Source organism: Heptranchias perlo, chromosome 13 (genome assembly GCF_035084215.1).
Source record: "Heptranchias perlo isolate sHepPer1 chromosome 13, sHepPer1.hap1, whole genome shotgun sequence".
In the NCBI taxonomy this organism is placed as follows: Eukaryota; Metazoa; Chordata; class Chondrichthyes; order Hexanchiformes; family Hexanchidae; genus Heptranchias; species Heptranchias perlo.
In genome coordinates, this window is record NC_090337.1 from 52,028,585 (window position 1) to 52,045,507 (window position 16,923).

Below are 16,923 nucleotides of genomic sequence, written 5' to 3' on the forward strand. Positions count from 1 at the left end.
GCGCACAGCAAGGTCCCACAAACAGTAATGAGATAAATGACCAAATAATCTGTTTTTATTGTGTTGGTTGAGGAATAAATGCTGGCTAGGACTCTGGGAGAACTCCCCTGTTCTTATTCAAAAGCACCATGGATCTTGTACGTCTACCTGAGAGGACTCGGTGTAACATCTCATCTGAAGGCCAGCACCTCTGACAGTGCAGCACTCCCTTAGTATTACACCGAAGTGTCGCCTAGATTATGTGCTCAAGTCTCTGGAGTGGGACGTGAACCCACAACCTTCTGACTCATACGCAGGAGTGCTACCACTGAGCTATGGCTACATATTATTGTTTTATGCAACAGTTAATTGGTTTCTGATGCTGACTGGCAGGGTAGACTGGAGTTGTGCTGTTCCCCTACTCAGATGATTTTTTCTGTCCTCTGAAGGCCATTGATACCTTCCTGGATAGCCACAAAGCACTGACTATGGAGTGATGATGCACATACACACTAATGAATATTCATGCATACCGCAAACTTACTTAAATGTGTTAAAATGGGATGGGCAGTAAAATTCCTGGACTCTGGTGAAAAAAACACTTCTCCCGTGATGAGCTTTGCCTACGTGTGTCTGGGAGTCCTGACATACCACAGTCTGAGAGATAACATGACTCCCAAATTATGCTACAGTGTGCAAGAAGCACACGCAGTGCTCACACCTGCTGCTATAATGTTTAGGAGCTAGATCACAGTTCCTACCCTTATCCTATCCGCGGAGCCTATCCGCTTGTGTCCATGCATGCAAATGTGGCAGTATAACTGCAGCATTAAGCAAACTTATGACCTAAGCACTTGTCATGCACTTTTTCAAATTAAAATAAATAAGTAAATGTGAGGATTCCATATTCTCGTTAATTTGGTGTCATTTCATTGAGAATTTAATTGGATCACTGTCTCAAGGTAATGAATCAGAACACCTTATTCAGGAGGGCCACTTTGACTTATTGTAAAACATTAGGGACGTAGAATATTGTGTTTGATATTTTCAATTAATACTGCTTATTTACCCATGTTTGATATAAAAGCATTGAAAAATGTAACTACACAAGATTGTGTAAACATTTCAAACTATCAAGCAAAACCTCCACAAGACTATACATGGATAGCATGTTACTTTATTGATCATCCTATCAGCCTTGCAAGCAAACTGGTTTATCTTTCATTAATAAATACAGACACTTCAGAATTGTCTGCTGCACATTTTATTCCACACTACATTCAGAGAACGTAACACAATTGAACATCTTTCGACACCACAATACAAAAGAACATTGCACGGTTGATATTCATAGAGTTGCTTGCTCACATTTCATTTTCTAATCATTTATGACATTATTAACACTCATTTGATGGGGGAATTTGTTATCTCCAGGTATTCATGCCTGCTATGCCGGTTGACCCAGTAAAGCTTGTACCCAGTCAGTGCGAAGACACTGAAAATGATTATTGCTCCACCAATAAGGTCGTATACGGTTGGAAACATATGGAGAACCAGCAACTGGAGGATCATGGCCACTACGATTTCTAAGTGTTGAACTGTGCTAACTAATGCTGGGTGGAATCGATTTAATGCATAATATACACCTAAGAATGCCACAGTAGAACAGATACAGATCCCTAATAGATACCCCCAGGTTTCTCCATCCAATGGTATAATAGGCTCTTGTAGGATAAACATTGTGGACGCACCCCAAACTGTACCTGTCCATCCAAAGGTGAAAAGGGCAGTCCACATGCTAACCTTTTCTTTGATAGCTCTGTAAATGATCATGGCCAGAGCTGTGGTCAACCCAGCCATTACTGTCATGGTATAGCCAAAAGCTTCCTTCCAAAACCCCACCAACGAATTATCGTCATCAACGATATTGGGGATCATCACGAGGCAAAGGCCAAAGACGCTACAGACCACTGTGACAATGTCGGTGTAGTCCAAGCGTTCGTCTACCAGTAGAAAGGCCAGAATAGCACTGAAGACTGTGGTGGTAGCTCTCCACATGATGGTCCCATTGCTCGGGGGAACGATTGCAAAGGAGGTGTAGGCGCAGGTGATGGAGATGACATTGCACACCCCATAAAGAAACAGACGCACCCTGTATCCTTTGGGTCCAAGAGGATGCTCACTGCCATAGCAGACAATGACAACAGAGAAGACCTGGAGCACAGAACGAATGAAGAGAAGCTCCAGAGATGGCACTTTGGACCGATCAGCAGCAAGTCGAGTTATTAATGCAACACAACCATGGGCCATGGCAGCCCCAAACAGAGCTGCCCAGGTTACTCTTGACGTAGAGACCACACTTTGTCCAGCATTTTCTGGGTGTTGTCCCGTCCCTTTATCTTTCTGTTCTTCTGATGAACTCTGATGAACATCAATTGTCCCAAAGAATGTTCTTCCTCGTTTTTTAGTGTCACCCAGAAGTCTTTTCTTTGGGTTGTCTTCAGCATAATTTCCATTGTCTTGGTATGTCTCCTCGTAGTCCTCTTCTCCAGGCTGTGGGTAATGCGCCGTGTATTTGACAGTCACTGTATTTGGGTGGATTTTCACTCTTTTTTTTGAGGGGTATGTCGGCTTAGTAGGTGACGACGCCATTTTCCTGCAGCAGAACCTCTGCCCTGCGGCAAATTTCACAGAAAAGTTAAACCTTTATATTGTTTGTCGTTTCTGTACCTGAGGCATAAAATTTGCAGTTTATTTTTTCGAGCAACTTTGTGCACCACATCAACTGATGTATACACTAGCAAGTCCCACTGGCCTATTTGTAAAAGCCACTTAAGCTATAACCTTTCCATGAATTCATTAAGACAACAATTCATTCAACCATAGAGTATAGAATGTTTCAAAAATCACAATGCATCAAAGCGTCTGATTTTAATAAATGTAGTTAACCCCTGTGTAGCTAATTCTGCACTAATTTATTAAGTCACGCAGAATGGGAAAGGGGCAAAGGAATGAGATGATAAACAGTTGGGTTGATCTATAATGTACGGAAACCTGGATGTTTACACAGACACATTTTTCAACATTTTATTTTTATAACAAAACCATTTGAAAAATTAATATCAGTCAGATGTTACTGTTAGTGACTGGTAGAAAATTCAGCTACACTGCAAGTAGAGCATGTGTCAACTATTTGTTTTAGAACACAATAGTTTGTTACTCACTGCCTGATAAAAGTGATGATGTGGAGATGCCGGTGATGGACTGGGGTTGACAATTGTAAACAATTTTACAACACCAAGTTATAGTCCAGCAATTTTATTTTAAATTCACAAGCTTTCGGAGATTTTCTCCTTCCTCAGGCAAATGTTTCAAGATCTCCTTGAAGCCTACGCATTTATACATATTGAACAATAATAAATGGTGTTTACAGACTGCCCCTGCAACTGCCCGTTGCCAAGGCAATCACCGTGTTCAGACAGAGAGGTGTTACCTGCAGTTCTTTACCCAAACACACGGAACAGCCATGGGGACCAAATTCGCACCCCAATACGCCAACATTTTCATGCACAAGTTCGAGCAGGACTTCTTCACTGCACAAGACCTCCAACCAACACTATACACCAGATACATCGACGACATTTTCTTTCTATGGACCCACGGCAAGGAATCACTAAAGAGACTACACGATAACATCAACAAGTTCCATCCCACCATCAAGCTCACCATGGACTACTCCTCAGAATCAGTTTCTTTCTTGGACACACGAATCTCCATCAAAGACGGGCACCTCAGCACCTCACTCTACCGCAAGCCCACGGACAACCTCACGATGCTCCACTTTTCCAGCTTCCACCCTAACCACGTCAAAGAGGCCATCCCCTATGGACAGGCCCTGCGAATACACAGGGTCTGCTCAGACGAGGAGGAACGCGATGGACACCTACAGACGCTGAAAGACGCCCTAGTAAGAACGGGATATGACGCTCGACTCATCGATCGACAGTTCCGACGGGCCACAGCAAAAAATCGCATAGACCTCCTCAGGAGACTAACACGGGACGCAACCAACAGAGTACCCTTTGTCGTCCAGTACTTCCCCGGAGCGGAGAAACTACGCCATGTTCTCCGCAGCCTTCAACATGTCATCAATGAGGACAAACACCTCGCTATGGCCATCCCCACACCTCCACTACTCGCCTTTAAACAGCCACCCAACCTCAAACAGACCATCGTTCGCAGCAAACTACCTAGCTTTCAAGAGAACAGCGTCCACGACGCCACACAACCCTGCCACGGTAACCTCTGCAAGACATGCCAGATCATCGACACAGATACCACCATCACACGAGAGGACACCACCCACCAGGTGCATGGTTCATACTCCTGTGACTCAGCCAACGTTGTCTACCTCATACGTTGCAGGAAAGGATGCCCCAGAGCATGGTACATTGGCGAGACCATGCAGACGCTGCGACAACGGATGAACGGACACCGCGCAACAATCGCCAAACAGGAGGGTTCCCTCCCAGTCGGGGAACACTTCAGCAGTCATGGACATTCATCCACCGACCTTCGGGTAAGCGTACTCCAAGGCGGCCTTCGAGACACACGACAACGCAAAATCGTCGAGCAGAAATTGATAGCCAAGTTCCGCACCCATGAGGACGGCCTCAACCGGGATCTTGGGTTCATGTCACGCTACACGTTACCCCACCAGCGAACAAATGTTATCTGTTTTTAATATAATGGGTCATTTGCTGGCTCTCTCTGCCTTCCGGATGTTTCTGCCTCTCTCTGTGTTTTTTTTTCTCTGTTTTTTTTCCCTGTTTGTTTTTTTATTGAATGTGTATTCGGAGGTTCTGCAGGTAACACCTCTCTGTCTGAACACGGTGATTGCCTTGGCAACGGGCAGTTGCAGGGGCAGTCTGTAAACACCATTTATTATTGTTCAATATGTATAAATGCGTAGGCTTCAAGGAGATCTTGAAACATTTGCCTGAGGAAGGAGAAAATCTCCGAAAGCTTGTGAATTTAAAATAAAATTGCTGGACTATAACTTGGTGTTGTAAAATTGTTTACAATTGATAAAAGTGAAATGTTTATGCTCTGTATTGACTGTTTACAGTGCATACAAGTGTTGGGATGACTGTGTTTGAGTTTGCAATAATGGGGAGGTTTATTTTAATTACCGCAATAGTCTTTGAACTGAGTACAACTGCAGCAGTTGAGCTTAAACAAACAACTCTCCATTACTGAAACAGAAGCTCCAGAAATTCATTAGTTAAGCGTTCCCTTTGCAGGAACAGACTTCTGGAAAAGGCAGCTGATTGGGGGCTTGGTACCTTTAAAAGGGAGCTGTATCTATATCTGTAGAGAAAGATCTATTGAGGGTTATAGAAATATTAGTAACATTACTTGATTTTATTTTCAGGGGAAGTACCTGAAGCAACTTAGTGTTCCCTAAATTAGGAGACTAATTGGTGGTGATGGTGAGAAGTCTATTATAGAATAATCAAACACAATCCCTGGATGGAGAGGGGGGTGGATCCAGTGGTCTTTTCTAGTTTGGGACTTATGTATATTTTCTGATCATTGCTGATAATTGCTTTACCCGTTATAGAAACACATTTCCTTCAGGGATTGTTTCTGTAACTAAAAAAACGGTAGCGGAAATTTGAAATGAAAGAAAAAAAAGCATACAGGGCAACATATCACGTGTTGTTCATTTCAGTTCAGATCTGCCTTGTATGCAAGCTGAGGGGTAGACTTGGTTGAACCTGGAGACTTCCATATTTGCAGAGGGTCCCAGGGAGTGTGTCAAAATTTGTAGAGGGTCGCAGGGAGTGTGTCAATATTTGCAGAGGGTCCCAGGGAGTGTGTCAAAATTTGTAGAGGGTCGCAGGGAGTGTGTCAATATTTGCAGAGGGTCCCAGGGAGTGTGTCAATATTTGTAGTGGTTCCCAGGGAGTGTGTCAATATTTGCAGAGGGTCCCAGGGAGTGTGTCAAAATTCAAAAGCAAAACACTGTGGATGTTGGGAATCTGAAATGAAAACAGAAAATGCTGGAAAAACACGACAAGTCAAGCAGCATCTGTGGAGAAAGAAATAGAGTGAATGTTTCAGGTCGATGACCTTTCGTCAGAACTGGAAGAAGTTGAAGATTTATCAGTTTTTAAGCAAGTACAGAGCTAGGGAAAGGTGGGGGGGGGGGGGAAATGTGTCAAAATTTGCAGAGGGTCCCAGGGAGTGTGTCAATATTTGCAGAGGGTCCCAGGGAGTGTGTCAATGTTTGTAGTGGGTCCCAGGGAGTATGTCAATGTTTGCAGAGGGTCCCAGGGAGTGTGTCAATATTTGCAGAGGGTCCCAGGGAGTGTGTCAATATTTGTAGTGGATCCCAGGGAGTGTGTCAATATTTGTAGTGGGTCCCAGGGAGTGTGTCAATATTTGCAGTGGGTCCCAGGGAGTGTGTCAATATTTGCATGGGGTGCCCCAAACAAAAAAAAAATTAAAACTGCTGTTCTATGTGGATACTGCAAAGAAGTTATATTGTCCTCAGGTGGTTGGTTGTCAGATCCTTTTTTAAAACCCTATCCCTTCCTCCTTCTGCTCATTCTTATAATCACTCTCTTGAACTTTATCTTGACCCTTTGATCCCCAAATAACACTGGCCCCATCAGTCTTTCCTTCCTCTACAATCTATTTTCTACTGGCTTTAAAAATAGTAAATTTGGCACCACCCAACCTCCACTGAAAGAGTTATTTATCTCTTCTCACCTACTCTTTTGAACCTTGAAGCTGTTCTATACAACAACAACTTGCATTTATATAGCGCCTTTAATGTAGCAAAACATCCCCAGGTGCTTCACAGGATCGATTATCAAACAAAATCTGACACTGAGCCACATAAGGAGATATTAGGACAGGTGTCCAAAAGCTTAGCCAAAGAGCTAGGTTTTAAGAAGCGTCTTATAGGAGGAGGGAGATCAAGGTTTCTTTAAAAAACTGACAGCTAGGATTCTTGGTGGAGATAGCAAGGATAAGACTTGCAATGAAGGAAGGGGCAGTGCCAATATGTGGCTCCTTGACCTTTCAGTTGACCAGAGCTATGAAAGAAAATGCACCAGAAATCACTTTCTTTGTTTAACACCCCTACATTTGAATGAAAAAACTATGACCAGTCTTCAGGAAAAATGGTCTTGAACACCATTTCCATTATCCACAGACCTGTGAAAGAGGCCACCCACTAACAACCAGGCGTGGTTACTCACCACATAGCCCACTCGTTGCCATTCTATAACAGAAAGTTACGATTCAGAAAGGGAAAAAAAACTTAAAGAAATGAATTATTGGTGATGGAGCTTTGGATGGCTAGCCCGAATGGCAGTACTAAATGAGCTTAAGCAGGACAGTCTGGTTTCAACATTCTCAGGGCGTTTTCAGGAGTGTCTCAATATTTGTAGTTGGTCCCTCACACTGAAAAAAAATGAAAACGGACAGTTTCTTAAGACAAGGGCAGGTGCTTATTAACATTAACGTTTTTTTTAATGAAGATATAAAAAGTGTCCTTTTCATTTTCTGTGTTGTTGAGGTGCGTGTTTATCTACACACACGGTAACTGTTCAACCAGGTAACAAAAAGCGGGCACTGATCCCTAAAATGTGATTCTCCTACTTGGAAGACTCCCTGTGGCAGATTCGCAGTAAACTGGCTGCACTAGCAAAGTCAGTCTTAAACCCTATTTCCTATCACCTTCCTATGCCCTAATGGAAACCAAATGGGGTGGATTTTTTTTTAGGACTCACCCGTAGCCTGATGCAAATAAGATTAATTCCATGTATGAGAGGAAGTGGCTACAAAGACACTGCAAGGTTAACTTGTACAGAGGCCGCTTTATTTCAAAGCATCCATTCGGTATTAACTGTGATAATTTTGTTGGTGTTATCATTTACTTTATTAAATCAAATGAGAAATGTATTCATAAATCCGAATGTAACGACCCCCGGTTGAATTAGTATCGAGGCAACTATATAGCCGGGGAGGAATCCGGCAAGGATGATGAAACCGGATTGAATCCGACTTTGACTGTACGATCTGCTATTTCCAGGGGTTAACGCTTGGAGATCCTTTCAGTGTCCCCGGAGGATCCACAGTTTCTCTGCGCCCCTGTTCATGCTGCCAAGCTGTGCTACTTGGACAGTGCCTTGCCCGGGTAATAGGATCACATGAATAATACAGGGCCCTGCTTAAAATCGGAAAGAAACGCTCCAAAAGAGAGTTAAGATTGGCTCTGTTAAATGTTTGTTCTCATCCAGACGGCCCCTTTACGGACACGGAGCTCCTTATTTCACCGACAAGTATGACCCCAGACAGTGTTACAGCAGAATATTCCCTGTGGAATAATTTACTGGCGATTTTGAGTGGTGTTGGCTCTCTCGGGATTTGCCTGTTGCGACAGCTCTTGTCTCCATTGCTCCATGCATCATCACATTCAGGTCCCCCCAGGTCAAGTTAGGGTGGCTTCGATAACTCAAAACTTTGAGAAGAATTTACATGCTCATTTTTTGGTGGATTCTCTTTAAGGTTAAGATCTGTGTGTATGTTTTCTTCAAATTCCTTGATGCAGCTTCCTGGGTACAGTAACTGAACTACAGTTAAAATATTAAAGTAAGGTCTGATCAAGGGGTTGTGATTACTTGATAATAACTTGGAAATATTTCAGAGAAAAATGAATACAACCCATTTCAATGATTAAAAGGCCGGGATGGAATTATTCAATATCTTTGATTATGGAGGTTTTGGTAAAGGGCCGAAATGTTGCTTTACAATAAAAGTAACTAGAGCGCCAGGTATTAGCAAGAAACGATTAGCTATTCCGTTTCTGTAACTGGGGGATGTTAACAGTGGGACACGACGATGTTTCAAATTAAGGGCAACACATTCAAATTCAGCATTGCAGTGCGTCAAAAAATTTAAAAAACAGAAAATGCTGGAAATTATCAGCAGGTCTGACAGCGCCTGGGGAGAGAGAAACAGAGTTAAGGTTTCAGGTCATGACCTTTCATCAGAACTGAACAGGTCATCAGACCTGAAACCTTAACTCTCTTTCTCCACAGATGCTATCTGGCCCGCTGAATATTTCCAGCATTTTCTGTTCTTATTTCAAATTTCCAGCATCTGCGGTATTTTGCTTTATGTTTTATTACAATACCTCACACCCTGATCTATGCAGGGAGATTTAGGGGTCGAGTTACACTATGATGCAACTTGTCTCTGCCTTGTCAGTCTCTCTACGTATACAATGGCATCAGAGGCCGTCATCGTGTCAAAATCAAATGTTTATGTTGTATTATCTCGTCTGCACCACGAAGCGGCAGCAAAACAATTGAATGGCCAGTACATCGATTAATGCGGGCATGAAAGAAGCTTATACAAAGCAGTAAATGGAGTGATACTTAATGCAGAAGGCTGGATTTAAAACCAGTTAGCGAGAAAATGTTCAAAATAATAAAGTAGCGTCAACTACAGTAGTTGCAAACTCCAGTGGAGCACTACTGATTATTTTAATCCGAGTACATGTCTGGAAGGATGGCTAGGCGTCGATAACGCAATGGTCAGCTTTTATTTGCAGGTTTGCATTTTTCAGCAATCACTGGGAAATCTAATTGTTTTTGCTTGCTTTTGGGATCCTTTAGAAAATCCAAAGTACTCGATACGTAAGGGACCAGTAGTTCCCGTTCAATGCTACAAATAAAGCGATTAGAATATGTAGACGATCAATCCTAATTAATAAGAAACGGTTTAAGAACCATTTCCAAAACTGCCAATAATTAATGACAATGATTTTAGTTCAACTGAGTGATATGTGTCTACATAAAATACCATCTTTAAACATGTGCAAAAGTGCCATCTTTAAATATATGCAAAAAGATCCCCGAAGCTTGAGGCGAAAGCAGTTAGATTGGGTTCCCCTGTTCTAGTGTACATCAAACTGACATGTAATCTTCCTCTGGGGTCCGGTCAAATGGACGCGAGCATCTAAGTGAACAGAAAACACGGTGCCTCTGCGAGCAGGTTGGAGTTAAATGTGCTGGAAGCCGCCCTTGAACGTCCTGTAACATTCACTTATCATTCGTTCTTTACCATCTACTACTAAAGCGCAAACGGTTGTGACCAGCATGCAAACACATTTAGGATGGAAACACGAACGGTTCACGAGTCCAGCACCATCCCTGTATGAATTTGATGATCTAGATATCAGCCTTGCCTTCCATGACCTTGAAATACAACTACTTCGACCTCCTTTTCCACTATAGAGCAAAATTAAATGAATCAGACCTACTCTTCACTAGCTATGGTGAATGACAATCTGGCTACTGAAAGTAACCTGGCAGATTGAACGGTTAAAGACTAAGAAACATTGCAAGTACTACATCTCGCATCAAAAATCGAATATAATAAACACGACCAGGCAAGTCTCTCCGTTTCATATAATCAGACGGTAAATGCTCACGGTTCCCCCATGCGTGAAAGAGGAAGCTAACCCGAGCCCACCGGGCGCTCCATCAGAAATCTGTCTTCACCACAGTGGATAGTAACAGGACTTGTTTTACCTTCCCTGTCCGGTCGCACTGACGACTTGCAATGGTGCTGAAAGCAGTCGGGTTACACGGCCGAAGGAGCACAGCGGCGGCTCTCATGCGGCGGCTGCCAGGATCCTGCCATTCTTCCCAGCAGAGCTTCTGGTGGCACCGAGAGACGCCGAGATGTTCCAAGGACGTGGGATCCCAGGGGGACCCACCGCCTTTCTGCAGGTTACCTGAGAAGAAGGCACCAGGGGAAGATGCTGCAAGGCAAGAGCTGGCCGTCCAAGCTCTACCCTCTCTCCTTCACCTACACTGAGCAGAAACCAACCAGCTTCAAGATAAACAGAAGGGGAGGGGGGGGACGGGGGACGACAACAGCGCATGCACACAGGAGGCTGTAGTCATTTCATTAAACAAATCTCAGGTGATCTCCCGAGGGAAGGCATATAGCATTTGCAGCAACTTATATGCACAGACGATGCCGCGCGTTAACCCAACAGATTCCTGATATTCCCGGTGTACTCACTGCTCTCATACTCATGTCTCTCAAATAAGGAATCAATTCTCCACAAAAGTTCAGATACCTGCAGTGAGCACTGCGTGTCAGCGTGGACTGACTTCCATTTCTTTACATTCAGGCAGAAACCCATGGGAACCCCGTATAATTGTAGCTCTGTTCGGTACAGGATGTCTTTCATTGTCACTCAAGTTGAATCAAATGTGGATGTGTCATTAATGCTGCTCCTGCGACACCATTCGCTTTCAGGACGATTTATTTTTGATGCAATGGTTTCAGTAGTGTGTTTTTCTTAGTTTTTATTATGTTTTTTTCTTCGAAAAATTAGCAATTACAGGACAATTGCTGGCACACAACTGGTTTAGCCACCCAGCTCGACCAGATCAAGCGCTATTGGGCTCAATCTCCTGCCAAAACTGCCCACTATGCCAGAACCATCTTTGACACCAAAGATAATCTACCTGGCTTCTTTTCTCCACTACCAACCATCTCCTTAAACCACTCTCCCCTGCCTCCACCACTGTTACCTCCAACAATAAGTGCGAGGAGCTCATGGACTTCTTCATCACTAAGATTGAGACCATCCATTCGGCTGCCTCTGCTGCCCCCTTCCCTCCACCACCACCCTTCCCATTGCCTAACAAGACAAACCTCTGAGGCCCCCCTGCCCTAACCCTTAACCCGTGTATTTTTCTAGTTTCTCTCCTATTTCTCATCATGCCTTCTCTGAGCTCATTTTGTCCTTGAGACCCATCTGCTGTTCCCTTGACCCAATACCCACTAAGCTGCTGATCATCCAATTTCCCTTCCTGGCCCCCATGCTAACTGACATTGTAAATGGCTCCCTCTCATCAGGTACTGTCCCCTCCCTTTCATAGAATCATAGAAAGGTTACAGCATGGAAGGAGGCCATTTGGTCCATCGAGTCCGCGCCTGCTCTATGCAAGAACAATCCAGCTAGTCCCACTCCCTCGCCCTTTCCCCACAGCCCTGCAAATTTTTTTCCTTTCAAGTACTTATCTAGTTCGAAAGCAATGAATGAACCCCTTCGGGCAGTGCATTCGAGATCCTAACCACTGTGATCTTCATGTTTCTTTTGCCAATCACCTTAAATCTGTGTCCTCTGGTCTTTGACCCTTCCACCAATGGGAACAGTTTCTCTCTAACTACTCTGTCTAGACCTTTCATGATTTTGAATACCTCTATCAAATCTCCTCGCAACCATCTCTGTTCCAAGGAGAACAACCTCAGCTTCTCCAGTCTATCCACGTAACTAAAGTCCCTCGTCCCTGGAATCATTCCAGTAAATCTCTTCTGGAATGATGTTTCAAAATTGTTGTCATCACCCCCTCAAAAACTCACCCTCAACCCCTCTGTCATTGCAAACTACTGCCCCATCTCCAACCTCCCTTTCCTTGAATGTATTGCTGCCTCCCAAATCTGTGTCCATCTTACCCGCAACTCCATGCTTGAATCTCTCCGATCAGGTTTCTAAACCTGTCACAGCACTAAAATGATCCCAATCCATTGCGCACAGAAGGCTGTAGTCATTTCATTAAACAAATCTCAGGTGATCTCCCGAGGGAAGACATATAGCATTTGCAGCAACTTATATGCATAGACGATGCCCCACATTTACCCAACAGATTCCTGATATTCCCAGTGTATTCACTGCTGTCATACTCACGTCTACCTGGCTGTGTTGTGGACACGCCCGCGAGCACAAACTGCTCTCAAATAAGGAATCAATCCAACCAAATTCACAAATAACATTCTCTGTGACTGTGCTAACAGTGCATTATCCCTCCTCATTCTGCTTGACGTCTCTGCAGCCCTTGACACTGTTGACCACACCATTGTTCTCCAATGCCTTTCTTCCACTGCCCAGCTCAGTGGGATTACCTCACTTTGTTGCACCAAGGGATACTGAGGTTTCTCATGCACAGAGGCCTGAAATGTTACACATGCATGAAGACCAGAAAAAATATCACAACCTGAAGACCAGTGGAGTGATTCAGGCTCCAGGAATGCAGCAGAAGGCAAGCCAGGGCCCTTCAGAGAAGGAGACCGATGTGGACAAAAGTTGTGTGAAGTTATTGGTAAATTGTGTTTTTTTCATAAAATTATTGATTTTTTTGTGTTTATTATGTTTAAGTGTTATTTTTGGTGGTATATAGTGATGTGGGAACTAACATGGCTATTCAAAGGAATTTTAAGTTGTATTTTACCTCTGATGCTACCTATGGTTTGCCCATAACTGGCACTAAATTTCCTTGTTGATATTGGGTACAAGCTCATTGACAGTCTTCTTCAGACAGTCTATAATTATCACACCAGTGCATTAGTGAGTGCTCTTCTAAAGTTTTGGTTAAAATACATTATGGGAGCATTGTAGCTTACCTGTGCTGTAACTGAACTTAGGACGGTTGACGTTGACACAAAGTGCAAAAAGTAGAAAATGTTCGGTTTGCTGTATCACTCATGTGATTTTGATAAGTCAAAATTCACTCCAAAAATAAAATATTACATGGCAAATAATGTTTGCAGAAAAGCATATTTGTACTTGCTGTGACTGAAGGGGATTGAGGCAGAAACATTATTCTAACTCACCATTCATCACTCTACCCATTGAAAGAGCAGCTCTTTGAGTATAGTTTTGTACCAGAATATTATACTCTAATTTAAGAACTGTAAATTAGATGGGTATAATTGTAAGTATTATAATAGGAAACAAAGGTTATTAGCACATTCATGGATTTTGATATAAAACATCTGCCTATCAGCAAAATGAAACATTGCATTGGCTCCTTCTTTAATATAAATCCCCAAATTACCATTCTGGCTTAGAGCTAGGCTGTAAAAAGGTTTGGTGCAGAGGTGTAATATTCAACTCCAGACTTCAGTTCACACTTCATGAACTTGGACTTGTTGAAGACTTGGCAGCCTTACATAAAAACAGAAGACACAAATTTGAACAGTTGTGCATTACGTTACTGTTTATTAATAAACAATTCAAATTTCTAACCTCTGCATTGATCCCCATGTCACAGAGTAATTACTGTAATAAGTCAAGAGTAAGAGGCTCTAATCCCTGCTGGAATACACAGCTTATGTTAATACCTGATGGCACACTTCTATGGTTACCCAACATGATCCTAGTAAGCTCCCTCCAGATACCAGCATGGATACTGATATCTCCTGTTGCTTGGAGAGACATGTGGTGACACGAAGATCAAAGTTTTCTTCCAAATTCAGACCAGTTGCTGTGCTCGTATCGTACCAGAGAACTGAGTTTTCCTGTTCTTGTGGTATTATGGGTAAGCATTTATTTTTCCATACTGCAGCTCTGCCATCATGTAAAGATAAACAAAGGTCCCATGCAAATTAAAGCCAATTGAAAGACTTTACAACTGGTTGGATCTGCAATTGTTCTCTTTCATGTTAGCACACTGCCTTCTTTGCAGCTGATAAGAACATAAGAAATAGGAGCAGGAGTAGGCCATAGGCCCCTCGAGCCTGCTCCATCATCCAGTAAGATCCTGGCTGATCTTCAACCTCAACTCCACTTTCCCGCCCAATCCCTATACTCCTTGATTCCCTTAGAGTCCAAAAATCTATGATCTCAGCCTTGAATATACTCAATGACTGAGCATCCACAGCTGTCTGGGGTAGAGAATTCCAAAGATTCATAACCCTCTCAGTGAAGAAATTTCTCCTCATCTCAGTCCTAAATGGCTGACCCCTTATCCTGAGACTATGCTCTCTGGTTCTAGAATCTCCAGCCAGTGGTAACATCCTCTCAACATCTATCATGTCAAGCCCTCTCAGAATCTTACATTTTTCAAAGAGATCACCTCTCATTCTTCTAAACTCCAGAGAGTATAGGCCCATTCCACTCAATAGGGCAACCCTCTCATCCCAGGAATCAATCCAGTGTACCTTTGTTGCACCACCTCTAAGGTGAGTATATCTTTCCTTCAGTAAGGAGACCAAAACTGTACACAGTACTTCAAGTGTGGTCTCACCAAAGCCCAGTACAATTGCAGCAAGACTTCCTTAATCTTGTACTCCAACCCCCTTGCAATAAAGGCCAACATACTATTTGCCTTCTTAATTGCTTGCTGTACCTGCTTGTTAACTTTCTGTGCTTCGTGTACAAGGACACCCAAATCCCTCTGACTACCAACATTTAATAGTTTCTTACCCTTTAAAAAATATTCTGTTTTTCTATTCTTCCTACCAAAGTGAATAACCTCACATTTCCCCACATTATACTCTAACCGCCTCCTTCTTTCCCATTCACTTACCCTGTCTATATCCCTTTGCAGATTATTTGGGCTTAATTTTAAAACGGAAGTGCAGGTGCATGGCGGCTACGAAAATCGGGGAAATGAGGAGCGGGAAACGAACCCGGCTCCAACCCGCCAGCTTCTGCGTCTCACAAAGACACATCTGTGTGCGTGTGCCGTTCCCGAACCCGGAAGTCCTGCCGGCTTTAATTGTCGATATTTAAAGAAGCAAATTTACCTCATTGAGGTACTTAAGGTACTTTATTTTTTACATATTAGGTAGTTAAAACGACTTTCAACTTACCTGGACAGCATTCCCACAGCTTCTGATGCATGCCTGGTGAAATCAGGCGTGAAGGGCCGGATCAGTGAAAAATAAAGTAAATAAATGAAATAAAATAACATTTCACAACGTAAAAAAATAAATAATCCTACCTTTCAAACGATGTCACCTGCACCCCCCTGCTCCGATGTCTCTCCGATATATCTCTGACGTCTTCACCGCCCCCCCGCTCTGATGTCTCCCCCTGAAGTCTCCCTCTCCGATGTCTCCCCCACCCCCGCGATGTCTCCCTCTCCGATGTCTCTCCCCCCCCCCCCCCCCCGGCTCCGATGTTCCCCCTGCAATCTTTGTCCACCCCCCACTCTGATGTCCGATGTCTCCCTCTCCGATGTCTCCCTCTCCGAAGTTTCTCCAAGGTCTCCCCCCCACCCCTACTCTGATGTCCGATGTCCCCACCACACCCCCCCCCCGATCTTTGTCCCCCCCACTCTCTCTTACAGCGCCGGATGACCTCTCTCTCTCTCTCTCCCCCCCCGCCCCCTCTCAGCGTTGCAGCTCCTGTCGGCAGCCAGCCTTGCGGGCACAAAACCCGGAAACAAGATTAATGAGCATCAATTACCTCGCGACTGCGTGGGGAAAGGTAAGTTTTTATTTTTCAGGTTTGCCGCGCGCCCATTGACCCGCACCCCCCACCCCACCCTTTTAAAATTGAGCCTTTGTGTCCTCCACACAGCTTACTTTCCCATCTAGCTTTGTATCGTCAGCAAACTTGGATACATTACACTCGGTCCCTTCATCTAAGTTATTAATACAGATTGTAAATAGCTGAGGCCCCAGCACTGATCCTCGCAGCACCCCACTAGTTACAGCCTGCCAACTTGAAAATGACCTGTTTATCCCTACTCTCTTGTTAAAGAATATAAAACAATCTTCTATCTATGCTAATATATTACCCCCAACCCCATGAGCCCTTATGTTGTGTAACAACCTTTTGTTTGGCACCTTATCGAATGCCTTTTGAAAATCCAAATATACTACATCCACTGGTTCCCTTATATCTACCCTGATAATTACATCCTCAAAAAACTCCAATAGATTTGTCAAACATGATTTCCCTTTCTTATAACCAAATTGACTCTGCCTAATCATATTATGATTTTCTAAGTGCCTTGTTACCACATCCATAATAATGGATTCCAACATTCATGAATTATTTCAGTGTTACTGCTGAGCAATGCTGGGATTTAATGAGAAGGCAAAGTGACTCTT

At 43.4% G+C, this 16,923-nt stretch overlaps 1 protein-coding gene across 1 annotated transcript; it reads right to left on the reverse strand.

Annotated features, from left to right (window-relative positions):
- Positions 1–1,171: 1,171 nt before the first annotated feature.
- On the reverse strand, positions 1,172–10,862 carry LOC137331103 (solute carrier family 35 member G2-like). Its single transcript, XM_067994707.1, has 2 exons — positions 10,593–10,862; positions 1,172–2,654 (listed from the first exon to the last, which is right to left on the reverse strand). Exon 2 carries the CDS (start codon positions 2,629–2,631, stop codon positions 1,384–1,386), a length of 1,248 nt encoding a protein of 415 aa, XP_067850808.1. The 5' UTR covers positions 2,632–2,654; positions 10,593–10,862; the 3' UTR covers positions 1,172–1,383.
- Between the last annotated feature and the right edge of the window lie 6,061 nt (positions 10,863–16,923).